This window comes from Grampus griseus (assembly GCF_964374135.1).
Source record: "Grampus griseus genome assembly, chromosome: 1".
Taxonomy (NCBI): Eukaryota; Metazoa; Chordata; class Mammalia; order Artiodactyla; family Delphinidae; genus Grampus; species Grampus griseus.
This window is the reverse complement of record NC_139017.1, coordinates 52,642,781-52,659,846: the sequence shown is the minus strand read 5'-3', so window position 1 is coordinate 52,659,846 and position 17,066 is coordinate 52,642,781. Positions and strand designations below refer to the sequence as shown.

At 35.7% G+C, this 17,066-nt stretch overlaps 1 protein-coding gene across 3 annotated transcripts in view; it reads left to right on the top strand.

Moving 5' to 3' along the window:
• The first annotated feature begins 200 nt into the window (after positions 1-200).
• KIFAP3 (kinesin associated protein 3) overlaps positions 201-17,066 on the top strand; it is a 149,067-nt gene continuing 132,201 nt past the window's right edge. For all 3 annotated transcript variants that reach the window (XM_082658295.1, XM_082658294.1, XM_082658296.1), the window contains exons 1-2: positions 201-434; positions 15,980-16,111. In XM_082658295.1, coding sequence (XP_082514421.1) covers positions 403-434; positions 15,980-16,111 — 164 coding nt within the window. In that variant the 5' untranslated portion in view covers positions 201-402. The remainder of the gene's footprint in view (positions 435-15,979; positions 16,112-17,066) is intronic.

Here is a 17,066-nt window from a genome sequence, read left to right as displayed (position 1 = left end):
GGGCGGTGACCACGGAGCCACTCCTTAACCACGCGCGCTGAAATCTGCTGCAAATACCTTCACGTTCCGCTCCAGGGTGCGTCAGATTAGTCCCAAAGGCCAGCACCGCATACTGAGCCTGCGCGTATTGGCGCCGCGGAGTAGGCGCATGCGCTTTGAAGCGGAGCTCATACAGGCCGCTCTGGGCGGGTCTGGGCAGCGCCAGCGTTTTGGGGCCTAGGAGCCGTGGGAGGAGCCGGCGGCTTCACCCTGGTAACCAGAGCGCTGTAGCTGCCCCGCCTTGCAGGCCTCAGGACTGTCATCGCCTTTGGGTGTGGGGTACTTTGGCCAGCGTCCCCGGAAATAGCCCCGCCGGCCTCTCTCAGACACCCCCATCCTCCCCACGCCGCCGTCGCCGCCGCCATGCAGGGGGAGGACGCCAGATACCTCAAAAGGTGACGACCCCCAAGGCTCGGTCCTACCCTCCTTGCCCGGACCCTGAGGTTATTCTTAAAAGGTTCTTGGGTTGGCCGTGAGATGTCACTGGGCAAAGCTTACAAGAGGGGTGGGAGACAGGGGAGAAATCACGGAAAGGGAGGGGGGAAAAGGTGAATTAAAAAGAGGAAGGGGCCCTTAGGGGGTGCGGGTTTCTCCAGCCTCTTACCTGACTCAGCGGGGACCTGACAGCATTGCAGATGGTTTCCTTGCTACATTACATTGTTCAGGGTAGAGGAACGAAGGGCGGAGTAAACTGCGTCTTCCTATTTTTCCCCGATACTCCGACTCTCCATTTTCCTTTAATAGATAAATCCTGTGGGATCCTGGAACTGAAGTCTTCTGGCGCCTCTGTACTATGTCTCCAATTTGGGGTTCACTGCCATGGGGTTTTGAAATGAAGGGGAAAGAAGTGGTGGCTTTTAATTAATGGGAGACTGGATTGAGATGTTGCTTTCCAGTTTATTTCTGCTTTCCTCATCCATTTCACTGCCATGTATACAGTATAATTTTTGTAGGAGGTTCGTAATTATCAAGAGGTTTGTTCAGGAGCTTGACATGAAACAGGCCATCATTTCTTTAGTTTAAAAATATATGTAGTATCAATTACTCCTTAAAGAAAAATGTAATCTGTTGGGATTATTTATTTGACTCAGGTCAAAGATAAGATCATCCCTCAAAAAAGAATAACTCTCACTGGACCAAGAGTTAGCAGTGATCCAGTACAAAAAAATATTTTAATTAGGAGTCTCCATTTTTAGCTAAGTCCCTGTTACTGATTGTGCAAATACCCTAGAAAATCACATGTATTCTTTTGGACTCAGTTTCCTTATCTAAAAATGGGGCAAGTATTACTTTATGATAGGTATAAGGACCAAATATGAAAATGTTTTAAAAAGATAAAACATGCATGTAAGGTGGTGGCATCATTTCAATTCATAGTATACTTTTACTGAACGTATTTATCCCAGCTTGGCAGGGCCCTGATCATCACAGAAAGATCTAACCTTTAAATAGACTCTTAAAAGGGATTGAAATTATTGTAAAATCAATCAAGCAACCAACTGTATTCACTGTCTTTTTAGGCCTGAAGCATATATTGCCTGCCTGTCCCATTTTATAGAAATATATCTGAAACTGTTACATAACCAGAGCTTATCAGTAAAAATTTCAGAAAAGAATATGTAATCATAACAAGTATATAGTCAGCATTTATTTCCTCACTGCATTTTACTTACATTGGTCATTTAAAATATCTTGATTGAAAATTTGGTGAAAGAAGAAAACAAGAAATTCTTTCTCCTTCAACTTTAAAATCAAGGTTGTTCTAGAGCAAAGAGTCACTATTATATCATTAGCTTATTTTCATGTAATGTAGTTGTGCCAGAAAATAGTTTTTCTTAGGATTCTGGTATCCTGTGGTCCCTTAGGCATCCTGTGACTTGTAATTCGCAACCTATTGCTTACTTTTAAAGCTAAATTATGTGGAGTTCAACAAAAAAATCAGACAAGTCACTATAATGTTTGAAGTAAAATAAGGTCAGAATCTGGACAGGCTGAAATATACACTTCTCAATTTTGTCTAATTTTGACAATATAAATAGTTTGCATTGCCTGCTTTCAGTTTAGAAATGTGCATCCAACATATAATCATATAGGCCCGATGGCTTATGCTATGACAGAACATTCCATTTTAATGATTGATTCTTTGATAGTAATTACATATATTCATTCCTTTTGCAATATTTTTACTTTTATTATTTTGTTTTTAACAAGAGGGCAGTATGTTTTCAATCTAATTGACTCATTCTAATTTTAATTATTTAATTTCAGTGGTTTCATTGTAGCTATCACTGAGGAATCTCTAGTCTCTATATGTTTACATGTGTAATAGATTATAGAATCAAAAATGAGGTTTCATTTTTTGTTCTGCTACCCATTAGTGTTCTGATTCAATAGTGCTTAATACATACTTACCAAATACTTAGACCATGCCTAGCATTGTTCTGATCACTGAGGAAATGATTAAATAGACACAGTTCATATCCTCAGTCAGATATGCACACAAATAAGTAGACAGTTAATCTAGTGGGTTTTGTTTTTTGCCTCTTAAAACTCTCTGATGGCTTTCCATTGCTCTTAGAGTTACAGCACCAACCTTTTCAGCTTCATCTGTCTCTGCTCCCCTCCTGCCCCCAACAATTCCATACTTCAGGCTTACAGAAATAACTTCTTTTAGATCCCTATGTGTTTCAGTGTTAGACTCCAAGTGCCCTTCCCATTGCCTGGTATTTGCCTTGTTCTTTATCCAGCTAACTCTTCATCTTACCTGTTTTAGCTTAAATGTCATTTTTTCTAGAAGGTATTTCCTGAGCTGCCCTTTCCCACCCCACAATCTGCCATCCAGGTCAGATATACCTGCTAGCTTCCATGATAGCTAATACCTTGTCTTTTCTCATTCTTAGTGTTTTATTGTTATTGTTTGTCTTTCCTGCTGGTCTATAAGCTTCAGAAGGGTAAGAATTTTGCATCAGTATTCATAAAGGATATTCATAAATTATATTCAAAAATATATTCTGTTTTTATGGCGTCTTTGTCTTTCTTTGGTATCAGGATAATGGTGGCCTCATAGAATGAATTAAGAAGTGTTCCCTCTTTTTCTAGTTTTTGGAGGAGTTTGAGAAGGATTGGTGTTAATTTGGTACAATTCACCAGTGAAACTATCTGGTTTTGGACTTTGTTGGGAAGTTTTGATCACTTATTCAACCTCTTATTTTGGGGGAATTCAGAATTTCTATTTCTTTTGAGTCAGTTTTGGTAGTTTGTGAATTTCTAGCAGTTTGTCCATTTCATCTAGGTTATCTACTTTGTTGGCTTACAGTTGTTCATAATATTTTTTTTTATTTCTATGAGGTCAGAGATAATAGTAATAATGTCCCACTTTAATTTCCAATTCTAGTAATTTGAGTCTTCTCCCTTTTTTTCTTAGTTTAACTAAAGGTTTGTCAATTTTGTTGAACTTTTCAAAGAACCAACTTTTAATTGTTTGATTTCCTCTATTGCTTTTCTATTCTCTATTTCTTTTATCTCTGTCTCTATTATTTCCTCCCTTCTACTAGCTTGTTGTTTAGTTTGCTTTTTCTAGTTCCTCAAGGTGGAAAATTAGGTCATTGAGTTGAAATCTTTTCTTTAATTGAGATATAATTGACATATACCATTATAATAGTTTCAGTTGTACAACATAATGATCCAGTATTTGTATATATTGCCAAATGATTACCACAGTAAGTCTAGTTAACATCTGTCACTATACAGTAACTTTTTTATTGTGATGAGACTTTTAAGATTTACTCACTTAGCAGTTTTTCATATATACAATATAGTATTATTAACCATAGTCACCATGCTGTACATAACAGCCCCAGGACTCATTTATTTTATAGCTGGAAGTTTATACCTTTTTACCAGCTTCACCTACTTCATCCACTTCAACCACTTCCCACCTTTGGCAACCACCAATTTGTTATCTGTATTTGTGAGTTCAGGTTTTGTTTGTTTTGCTTTATTTTTAGATAAAAATAAATAGTGAGATCATATGGCATTTGTTTTTCTATCTCTGACTTATTTTACTTAGCACATTGCCCTAAGCTCTATTCATGTTGCAAATGACAAAATTTTCTTCTTTTTTATAGCTGAATAATATTCCAGTGTGTGTGTGGGGGGTGGGGGTGGGTGTATACACAGATATACGTATATTTTATCCATTCATCCATTGACTGACACTTAGGGTGCTTCCATGTCTTAGCTGTTGTAAATAATGCTGCAGTGAACATGGAGGTACATATATCTTTTGGAGTTAGTGTTTTCATTTCTTTTGGATAAATACCCAGAACAGAATTGCTGGATCTTATGGAAGTTCAATTTTCAATTTTTTGAGAAACCTCCACACTGTTTTCCATAGTGGCTGAACCAATATAAATTCCTGCCAACAGTTCACAGGCTTCTCTTTTCTTCACATCCTCTCCAGCACTTGTTATTTCTTGACTTTCTGATAATAACCATTCTAACAGGTGTGAGGTGATATTGTGATTTTGATTTTATATTTCTGATGATTAGTGATGTTGAACACCTTTTTATGTAATGTACCTGTTGCCCATCTATATATATTCTTTTGGAAAAACGTCTGTTCAGATCCTCTGCCCATTTTTTGCTTAGATTGGTTTTTTGCTATTGAGTTGTATGAGCTCCTTATATATATATTTTGGATATTAATCCCTTATCAGATATATGATTTGCAAATATTTTCTCCCATTTGGTAGGTTGCCTTTTAATTTTGTTGATGGTTTTCTTTGCTCTGTAGAAGCTTTTTGGTTTGATGTAGTACCAGTCATTTATTTTTGCTTTTGTTGCCTTAGTTTTTGGTGTCAGATCCAAAAAATGATCACCAAGACCAAAGGCAAGGAGCTTACTGCCTATGTTTTCTTCTAGGAATTTTATGGTTTCAGGTCTTACATTTAAGGCTTTAATCCATTTTGAGTTGATTTGTGTGTATGGTATAAGATAGCGGTACAGTTTTGTTCTTTTGCATATGGCCATCTAGTTTTCTCAACACTATTTATTAAAAGGACTGTCTTTTCCCAGGTGTATATTCTTGGCTCCTCTGTCATAAATTAATTGGCCATATATGTGTGGGTTTATTTCTGGGCTCTCTATTTTTTCTGTTGATCTGTGTGTCTGTTTTTATGCCAATATCATACTGTTTTGATTACTGTAGCTTTGTAATATAGATTAAAATCAGGATGCATGATGCTGCCAACTTTGTTCTTCTTTCTCAAGATTGTTTTGGCTATTCAGGCTCTTTTGTGTTTCTGTACAAATTTTAGGATTTTTTTGTTCTATTTCTGTGAAAAATGCCATTGAGAATTTGATAGGAATTGCATTGAATCTTTAGATTGCTTTGGATAGTATGGACATTTTAACAATTTTAATTCTTCCAGTTCATAAGCATGGAATATCTTTCCATTTATTTGAGTCTTTTTCAGTTTATTCCATTATTGTCTTATGGTTTTCAATATACAGGTCTTTCACATCCTTGGTTAAATTTATTTCTTAGGTATTTTATTCTTTTTGATGCGTTTGTAAATGAGATTGTTTTCTTAATTTCTCTTTCTGGTAGTTCATATTAGTGTAAGGAAATGCAACTAACTTATATACATTGATTTTGTATCCTGCAACTTTACTGAATTTGTTTATTCTAACAGTTTTTTGGTGGAGTCTTTAGGATTTTCTTTATATAATATCATGTCATGTGCAAATAGTGATGGCTTTATTTATTCCTTTTTGATTTGGATACTTTTCATTTCTTTTTCTTGCCCAATTACTTTGGCTACCACTTCCAATACTGCGTTGAATAGAAGTAGCAAGACTTGGCATCCTTGCCTTGTTGTTGATCTTTCAGGAAAAGCTTTCAATATTTCACCCATAAGTATAATGTTAGCTGTGGGCCTGTCATATACCGTCTATATTGTGTTGAGTTTCGTCCCTCAATACCTACTTTGTTGAGAGTTTTTATAATAAATGTATGTTGAATTTTGTCAAATGCTTTTCCCACATTTATTGAGATGGTATTATATGACTTTTATCCTTCATTTTGTTTGTGGTGTATCACATTGATTGATTCATGTTTGTTGAACCATCTTCATATCTCTGGAATAAATTCCACTTGATAATGGTGTATGATTGTTGTTTTAAAGTATTGTTGAATTCAGTTTTGTAGCATTTTGTTGAGGATTTTTGCATCTGTATTCATCAGGTTTGTTTTTTTTGGTGTCTTTGTCTGGTTTTGATATAACAGTAATGCTGGCCTCATTAAATGAGTTTGGGAGTGTCCTTTCCTCGTCAGTTTTTGAGAAGAGTTTGAAAAGGATTGGTGTTAATTCTTCCAATGTTTGATAGAATTCACCCATGAAGCCATCTGGTCCTGGGCTTTTTGGGGGAGGTTTTTGACTACTGTTTTAATCTCCTTATTAGGAATCAGTCTGTTCTGATTTTCTATTTCTTCATGATTCAGTCTTGAGAGGTTGTATGTTTCTAGGAATTTATCCATTTCTTCTATGTTGTCTAATTTGTTGGAGTTAATTTTTAATAGTATTTTCTTGAGATCTTTTATATTTCTGTGGTAACAATTGTAATGTCTCTTTTATTTCTGATTTTATTTATGGGCATACCTTGTTTTATTGCCTTTTGCTTTATTGCACTTTGCAGATATTGCATTCTTTATAAGTTAATGTTTGTGGCACCCCTGAGCCAAGCAAGTCTCTTGGTGCCATTGTTCCAACAGCATTTGTTCACTTCTTGTCTCTGTCACATTTGGTAATTCTCCCAATATTTCAAATTTTTTCATTATTACTATATTTGTTATGGTGATTTGTGATCAGTTATCACTTATGTTACTATTGCAAAAGATTATATCTTGCTGAACGCGCAGCTGCTTAGCATTTTTTAGAAATAAATATCTTTAAAAATAAGGTATGTACATTGATTTTTAAACATAATGCTATTGCACACTTAGTATATCACAGTATAGTGTAAACATAACATTTATGTGCACTGGGAAACCAAAAAATTCACATGACTTGCTTTATAATGATACTCACCTTATTGCAGTAATCTGGAACTGAACCTGCAATATCTGCAAGGTATGCCTGTGTTTGAGTCCTCTCTTTTTTTCTTGGTTAGCCTAGCTAAAGGTTTGTCAATTTTATTTACCTTTCCAGAGAACCACCCCTTAGTTTCATTGATCTTTCCTGTTGTCTTTATAGTATCTATTTCATTTATTTCCCTTCTAATCTTTGTTTTTTCCTACCTTTTACTAACTCTGGGCTTTGTTTGCTATTTTTTCTCCAATTGCTTAAGATGTAAAGTTAGATTGTTTATTTAAGATCATTTTTTTGTTTCTTGATGTAGGCATTTATCTCTATGAATTTCCCTCTTAGAACTGCTTTTCTGTATCCTTTAAGTTTTGGTGTGTTGTATTTCCACCTTTACTTGTTTAAAGGTATTGATTTCTTCTTTGACACATTGGTTGTTCAGTAGTATGTGCTGAAACTTTATATGTGAATTTTCCAGTTTCTTCATGTAATTAATTCTTAGTCTCATACTATTGTGGTTGGCAAAGATACTTGATACGATTGCAGTCTTCTTAAAAATATTAAAACTTGTTTTGTGGCCTAACATATGATCTATCCTTGAGACTGTTTTATGAGCACTTGAGAAGAATGTGTATTCTGTTCCTTTGGGTGGAATGTTCTGTTTATGTTTGTTAAGTTCATTTGGTCTAATGTGTCATTTAAGGCCAATGTTTCCTTATTAAATTTCTGTCTAGGTAATCTGTTCATTGATGAAAGTGAGGTATTAAAGTCTCTTCCTACTATTGTATTGCTGTGTATTTCTCCCTTTAGGTCTTTTAATATTTTCTTTATATATTTAAGTGCTCCTATTTTGGGCATATAAATATTTACAAATGTTTTATTTTCTTATTGGATTGACCCCTGTATTATCATATAATACCCTTCTTTGTCTCTTATTACAGTCTTTATCTTAAAGTCTATTTTACCCAACATAAATATAGCTACCCCAGCTTTCTTTTGATTTCCATTTTTATGGAATACGTTTTTCCATTCCTTCATTCAGTCTGAGTGTGCACTTGCATTTGAAGTGAGTCTCTTGTAGGCAGCATATAGATGGGTCATTTTTTAAAACCATTTATCCACTCTGTATCTTTTGATTGGAGAATTTAGTCCATTTACGTTCAAAGTAATGATTGATAGGTAGATACTTATTGTCATTTTGTTCATTGTTTTCTGACTGTTTTGTAATTCCTCTGTTCCTCCTTCTCTTGCTCTCTTCATTTGTGATTTGTAGATTTTCTCTAGTGTCATTAGATTTCTTTATCTTTTGTGTATCTACTATAGGTTTTTGCTTTGTGGTTACCATGAGGCTTATGTAAAAACATTTATAACAGTCTATTTCAAGTTGTTAACACCCTAAGATTGAACACATTCTAAAGCTCTACATTTTTACTCTCCCCTCATTTTACGTTTTTGATGTCACCATTTACATTTTTTTAATCTTGTGTGTCTTTAACAAATGTTTGTAGTTACAGTTATTTTTACTACTTTAGCTCTTAACTTTCATGCTAGCTTTATAAGTGATCAACCTACCACCTTTACAACATTTTAGATTATTCTGAGTTTTACAACATATTTACCTTTACCAGTGAGATTTATATTTTCATAAATCTTTCAGGAAAACTATCTCTCCTTCAATTCACTAGGAGAACTTGGCTGTGTAGACTAAAAACTGGTTGGCAGGGCTTCCCTGGTGGCACAGTGGTTGAGAGTCCACCTGCCAAGGCAGGGGACATGGGTTTGTGCCCCGGCCTGGGAAGATCCCACATGCTGCGGAGCGGCTGGGCCCGTGAGCCATGGCCGCTGAGCCTGAGCGTCTGGAGCCTGTGCTCTGCAATGGGAGAGGCCCACGTACCGCAAAAACAAACAAACAAACAAACAAAAAAAAACTGGTTGGCAGTTTTTTCCTCTCAGCACTTTGAATATATTTTGCTACTTCTGGCCTGCAAAATTTCTGCTGAAAATCTGCTGATAGTCTTATGGGGGGTTCCCCTTGCATGCAACAAGTTGTTTTTCTCTTACTGTTTTTTTAAGATTCTCTCCTTGTCTTTGATTTTTGACACTTTAATTATAATGTGTCTTATTGTGGCTGTCTTTGGATTTATCTTTTTTTGGAACTCTCTGGACTTCCTGGATCTGGATGTCTGTTTCTTTCTTCAGGTTAATGGAGCTTTCAGCCATTATTTCTTAAAATAAGTTTTCTGCCCCTTTCTCTTCTCCTTCTAGGACCCCTCTATTGCAAATATTGGTCTGCTTGATGTTAACTTATAAATTCCTTAAGCTGTCTTCACCCCTTTTTTGTTCTTTTTACTTCTCTGGGTGTGTTCCGTTGCCCTGTCTTTGAGTTCACTGATCCTTTCCTCTGCTTCATCGAGTCTAATGTTGAAGCCCTTTGTTGTATCTTTAAGTTCAATTATTGTGTTCTTCAACTCTGTGACTTCCATTTGGTACTTTAATATTTTCTATCTCTGTTGAAATTCTCACTTTGTTCATCCATTCTTCCCCTGAACTTAGCAAGCATCTTTACGATCATTACTTTTAACTCTTTATCATATACATCATTTATCTCTGTTTCATTATGGTCTTTTTCTGAGGTTTTATCTTGTTCTTGAAACACATTCCTCTGTTTCTTCATTTTCCTTGACTCTGTGTTGGTTTCTATGCATTAGATAAAACAGCCACCCCTCCCATTCTGGAAGGAGTGGTCTTGTTTAGGAGATGAACCTTTTTATTCAACCATGCCTAGCTCTTGGTTGTCTTTCAGACCTTAGTGATTGTCCAAGTAGCCTACTTTATTTTATATATAAAATATATATATATTTTATATATATTTATTTATATATATTTATATATATATTTATATATATATATTTTATATATATATTTTTAGTATATATATATATACTATTTTTAGTGCTCCCTCTGAGCTGAGTTCTGGGGTAATAACCAGTTAATAACTGTTTTTTTTTCTTTCACTAATGTCTCTTTGAACTCATGAATACAAGCCCCAGTGGCCACCAGAACCAGGTAATCACCTGGGTGGCAGCCACAAAAACTGGGGCACCAGATAAGTGTACAAGCTCTCCTCCAGGATATACTAGTGCTCTGGAGTGGGACAGAGGGAGAGTGCTCTCCCAGGTCTCTGGAGAGGATGACAGTCAGCCTTTAGATGTGTTTAATTAGAAGCCTGCCGCTAAGTCCACAGCTATGAAGATAAGCTAACAGATCTCTTTCATAGAAAGATTAGTTGCCTCAGTCTGTTGCCTCTCTGCTGTGCCCTGGGAGTGGTAGCCAGTTAAGAACTCCCTTTCTCTGTTATGGTCCTGTGGGTCCTGGGAACGTAATCCCTGAGGGCCACCAGAGTCAGGTGATCTAGAGGTGTCCCCTGGACAGCAGCTGCAATAATCAGGGCACCAGAAGACAGCAGTACAAGCTCTTTTCTGGGAGATACTGGTGATCTGGAGAGCATAAAGATGGAACCTGCCAGCCTCCATCCTGTGTATTTCAGTAGACTCATATGCTAAATTAGATGCTGGTCCCTCAGGCTGACCCTTTAAGATAAACAAATAATCCTTTTTAACAGAAAGTCTAGGTGCTTTTTAGTCAGTTGCCTCTGCACTAGGCTTTAGGGTGGGTGAGCTTGCATGTGCAAGCCCTTTAAGAACTGTTTCAACTGTTTTGATATAGCCACTGGGGTCTCATGGAAGTTAGATGTTTTGGGGGTTTGTCTCTCAGGTGTAGGTCTTAAAAGTTGGGTTCCAGATGTAGGGTTCAAATCCTTCATTCCTCAAGTAGCAGCTCAGGTGTGAGTTTTTGCCCAGTTGTGGGTCTCCACACAAGATGTGGGGTTTATGGCAAGATTGTGTCTCAGTCTCTCTTATTTGCTTCAATGTGGGTTTTCTTGTTTGCTCAATTTGTGGGCATTGCTCAGCTAGTTTGGGTTTTTTGTTTTTCTTTTTTTTAGTTGCGGCGTGTGGACTCCCCCTGCATTGGGAGCCCCCTGCATTGGGAGCATGGAGTCTTAACCACTGGATCACCAGGGAAGTCCCAAGGTGGGGGCGGGGGGGCATTCAGAGGAAATTGTTTCATAGATGGTATAGACTCAGTGCATCTATGGGAGGAGGTAAGTTCAGGAACCTCCTACATCACAGTCTTGAACACAAACCTGTAATAAACCCTTTTGACAGCAATAATTTTTTAAAAAAACCTGTTTAATGAAAAATAAAGGGATAAATTTTGTTTCTCTAGGAAATTGATGATGAATATGGAGCACAGTGTTAGTCAGCATCTGTTATCTGTTGTAGGGATCATAATGATATCATCGACCACATGAAGTCTAGAAACATCAGGATGTACTTTAGAAGTTAGTAGTTAAGAATACTCTGCCTGAAGGTGACAATTATCACATGTAGATAAAGAAAGGTATATCTTATATCAGTCTGTGAAGCATGACTTCATATTGAGATTAAAAAAGCAAAACTTTTTCTAAATCAATTTAGCACATTTTTGGTTCCAGTTTTCTTGTGCAGGTTAAAAAAAAAAAAAGGTGAGGTAGACCTGTTATTAAGAAGGCTCCATTAGTACAAGAAATTTGCAGACAGTTAAAAGATATAAGTTTAATATCAATGTCATAAGATGCTACAAATAGTAAATCAGTTAATTCTAATAATGGGCTAAATTATTTCTCACCTGATTCATGGATTCCAAATAAAGCATTTGAAGTTCATTGTCGCAATTGTTAAATATCTGACATCATTATGAATGCCATGTTAAATTCAGTTTAGAAGTATATTTATAATAGACAGGAGAGGGAAACAACCTAAGTGTCCATCATTGGATGAATGGATAAAGAAGATGTGGCACATATATACAATGGAATATTACTCAGCCATAAAAAGAAATGAAATTGAGCTATTTGTAATGAGGTGGATGGACCTAGAGTCTGTCATACAGAGTGAAGTAAGTCAGAAAGAGAAAGACAAATACCGTATGCTAACACATATATATGGAATTTAAGAAAAAAAATGTCATGAAGAACCTAGGGGTAAGACAGGAATAAAGACACAGACCTACTAGAGAATGGACTTGAGGATATGGGGAGGGGAAAGGGTAAGCTGTGACAAAGTGAGAGAGTGGCATGGACATATATACACTACCAAACGTAAAATAGATAGCTAGTGGGAAGCAGCTGCATAGCACAGGGAGATCAGCTCGGTGCTTTGTGACCACCTAGAGGGGTGGGATAGGGAGTGTGGGAGGGAGGGAGGGTCAAGAGGGAAGAGATATGGGGTTATATGTATATGTATAGCTGATTCACTTTGTTATAAAGCAGAAACTAACACACCATTGTAAAGCAATTATACTCCAATAAAGATGTTAAAAAAAAAGAAGTATAGCATTTAAGATAAAATTGTTCATTTTGTGGTGATAATACAAGTATAAATTTTGATGAGGCACATTGCTATGGTAAAAGCAATTTTTCATACTAAATCAGCTATCAATAGCAGATGTGTACTTGTCACAGGTTGCATGTAGACATAATTCATAATTGTGTCCAAAAAACTGGAATATTTTACCAACCAAAATAGAATTTGAAACCATGTTTGTCAATTTAAAAATATTTATATCATTCGTAAATATAGAGTAACTGAATTACAAAATGTTTTGAACCTTTAGAGAACTACTTTGTAAATCAGCCAATTGTCCTGCAAATGGTTTTGAACGTTTTGTGAGGGAATCTTGTAAATTTCATGCAATGTAAGTTAGAAATAAAGAATCAAGGTGATATATACAGTGGAATATTACTCAGCCATAAAAAGAAACGAAATTGAGTTATTTGTAGTGAGGTGGATGGACCTAGAGTCTGTTGTACAGAGTGAAGTAAGTCAGAAAGAGAAAAACAAATACCGTATGCTAACACATATATATGGAATCTAAGAAAAAAAAAAAAAGGTCATGAAGAACCTAGGGGTAAGACGGGAATAAAGACACAGACCTACTAGAGAATGGACTTGAGGATATGGGGAGGGGGAAGGGTAAGCTGTGACAAAGCGAGAGAGTGGCATGGACATATATACACTACCAAACGTAAAATAGCTAGCTAGTGGGAAGCAGCCGTATAGCACAGGGAGATCAGCTCGGTGCTTTGTGACCACCTAGAGGGGTGGGTTAGGGAGGGTGGGAGGGAGGGAGACACAAGAGGGAAGAGATATGGGAACATATGTATATGTATAACTGATTCACTTTGTTATAAAGCAGAAACTAACACCATTGTAAAGCAATTATACTCCAATAAAGATGTTAAAAAAAAAGAATTAAGGTGTTCAACAAATGGAGTATCTAGTATTTGACTATATGAAGTTCTAAAGGCAAAGTATTCTTTTAAAGTCATTATATAGTAATTTTGGAAAGTATGTTACACACAGTATATATAATATGAGCTTAGTTGGTAATATGTGTATTTTATATATTCAGTGGCAGTGCCAAGGGGAACAGGGAAGAGGTTTATCCATCCCATAATCTCCATCAGCCCCCACAATGATATAAACATTTAATACTTGTGTCAACCTTATGTGAATTGCTATTCAAATGTAGTTTTAACTCTACCAGATTGCTACCCTTAAGCCTCTTTAAAGAAATTCTAGAGCTGACATTCTCTCATTATATATTATTTACATATAGATAGAAAAATGTCTGGATGTGTATGTGCTAAATGGTAACAATTGGTTTCTTCTAACTTTTTCAGTTTATTTTTTCTCTTTGCTAATTTCTGTGTTGTTTTTTTACAGTAAGCATAAATTGTATTAGTAATAAAAAATATTATAAAATTAATTAACTTTTTTAAAACACACATACAGAAAAGAAAAAAGCAAACGAAAGCTGAAAAGCAATAGTGAGGTTCTTTGAACTATTTGATTTCTTTGGAGAAAGGCAAAATATCAGACCAGAGGATAACAATTATGCTTTTCCGTCAGTTGTTAATATGTGGAAGACCCTCTTTGAAAGTGTTGGTATAAGGTTACTCTTAGGATCTGCACTTACATTTCATCCTTATGATTCTTTTCAATTGGATACAGTTACACTCTCCTATATAAGAAGTTCAGTACTGGGGTTGCTCTCCATTTCATCAGGAAGCAAATAACTAGTTCTCTTTATAATTAGTTTCTTTAATGCTACATTACATATGTTTTTCAGCTCTCTTACTTACTCTCTTGATTCCTGTGGTTTCTCTAGCTTTTGACTGCTAGTCTGAACTTGTATGCATTTATCTTATCTTTTGGAAGCTGTACCATTCTCTTTAATATGTGTGTATATATCTAATAACCCAACTCCCTGTTTTTTACTGGCCTACCTGGTTTTTGCTTTTATTCTTTATAGGCTTTGTTCTGTATGTCTTACTGTCAATTTAGTTGCTGACCTACCTAGACTCTAGCTTCTGTATATTTGATTTCCTACTCTGTCTCTACACTTGACTCTTAATCATTGTCCTAATACAGACTGAAGAGCCTTACCCTTGTTGTAATAAAGAATTCTGGTGAAAAAAAATTTAAAAATTACATTGAAAATATGCATAATAAGCCAATTATTCCTAACTGAAGGAAAAGCTTTGAGTTTCTGTTTATTGGAATTTAAGGTGTTGTCATATTTCTATTCCTTCCCATTAGGCTAAAAGACCTCACTAGCCAGCTAGCTGGCTCGGACTACAGTGGGTAATTTTGCTTGTTTCCATTGCTTAATCTCCTTTAATAAAACTCATTTTATCAGATCCTAAAGTGGCCAATAACAAGTAGTGATTAATTCATTATTGTGGCAACATGGATGGACCTGGAAGATATTATGCTTAGTGAAATGTCAGGCGGAGAAAGACAAATACTGTATGTTTTCACTTATATGTAAAATATAAAAATAAAACAAATCAACGAATATAACATCACAGAAACAAACTCTGAGATACAGATAGCAAACTAGTGGTCCTCAGAAGGGAGAGGTGTAGGGCGAGGGCCAAAATAGGTGAAGGGGATTAGCAGGTACAAATAGCTAGGTATAAAATAAGTTACAAGGATGTAATGTACAGCACAAGGATTATAGCCAAAGTAAAAATATAAAATCACTATGTTGTACACTTGAAACCAGTATAATATTGTAAGGCAACTATACTTCAATTAAAAAAATTTGTTCTATAACTGTAGGGGTCTGGGGACAAAGTATATACAATCTTTCTATTGAAACTACTGATGGCACTATAATTGGAGATCTGTGACTATAGAATATAACCTATAAATGCTTTTTTGTTACACAACTTGTGTGTGATTTGAAGAATGATTTAGGTACTAATTCAATTTATATAATTATGTAAGATAATACATAATATTATTTTGCAGTTTAGATAATTCGTGTCATTCTGTGATACAGTTAATGGGCCAATTATTGGGCAGTTTATTTTTTTTAATATAAATTTTGGGGTAGCTACCTTTGGTTTTGAATTGCTGACTTTTGTTTGAGGTTATTCTCTCCAAAACCATCTTAATTGTTTGTTTTATTCACTGGCTATTATGCATGATTCTTTGGGTAAATGTATTTTTTCTCAGAACTATTCATAAAGGTACTTTCTGCAAGACCAAGAATTACATGTACAGTACAGAGTTTACAGAGTTGTAGAAAAAGAGTTATTTCTTGGTCCAAGTCAAGAGTAAATCTGATTTAAATGCATATGTTAATCCAGCGCACATGTTTTTGGAACTAGGAACTAGATAAAAACCTTGCATGTTTTGTGAGCTTTTAATGTAGCTATGTCTGTTTTTATTTTATATTAATAGGAAAGTTAAAGGAGGAAATATTGATGTACATCCATCAGAAAAAGCACTCATTGTTCAATATGAAGTGGAAGCTACCATTCTTGGAGAAATGGGGGATCCCATGTTGGGAGAACGAAAGGAATGCCAAAAAATGTAAGTTTTCTTCATTTGTGCACATTTGAAAGTAGTAAACTTTATAGAAATCTGATGTTATTTAAACTTGCATAGATGATAAATGATTATGGTGTTCTTACAGACATACATTATCTCAGTGAAGCAGAGACTATATTAAATTATAAATATAGAGTATATTCCAGAGAAAATCATGTTTATGTGAGCATAATTGGAATCTAATGAAAAATGCCTATTCTTATTTATCCCATTTAGTAAATGCATATAATAGAATATAACTTGTGAAATCAACTATAAAAGATATGTTTATATAGGACTTTTTAGCTTAATTTAGGAAATTTGTATCTTAGGGGATCCTGTGTTGTTCTTTCTTCCCTGGAATTACAGAAAGTGATATGACATCCAGAATTCACAAATGGGGCATGTACCTTGAATTCATCCCTTAAAAATCTAGCGCTGTGAAAGATAATTAGTAATAGGACAAGCATTTTCTGACTAAATGAATTGAGCTTAGGTCTCCCAATGTTCTACACACTTTCCTTCCTGCTTTCATAGTACTTTCAGGAGTCCCTTGGGAACTGGCCTTCTTCATAAGTCTTCAGTTGCGCTGGCGATGATCTTGCGCTCCTTCCATAGTTTTATGGAAGTAGAGAGGGTCTGAGATCACCTAGTATTCTTTCCCAACTTTCTTCCCCCCATAGATAATTTTAATTTGGGAACTAGTTAAAAAGTTAGTGTGTTTTGGTGGTATTAAGTATATTCAGGATGCTAGAAGTGCATGTGATAGTATTTAGCACACTGAACAGCACTATATTTTAAATATATAGCAGTAGTTCTCAGCTGGTTAGGATTTTTCCCCCAGGGGACATTTGGCAGTACCTGGAGACATTTTGGTTCTCATAACTGGAGGGTGCTATTGGTATCTAGTGGATAGAGGCTGGGGTGCTGCGAAACATCCTACAATGCGTAAGATAGG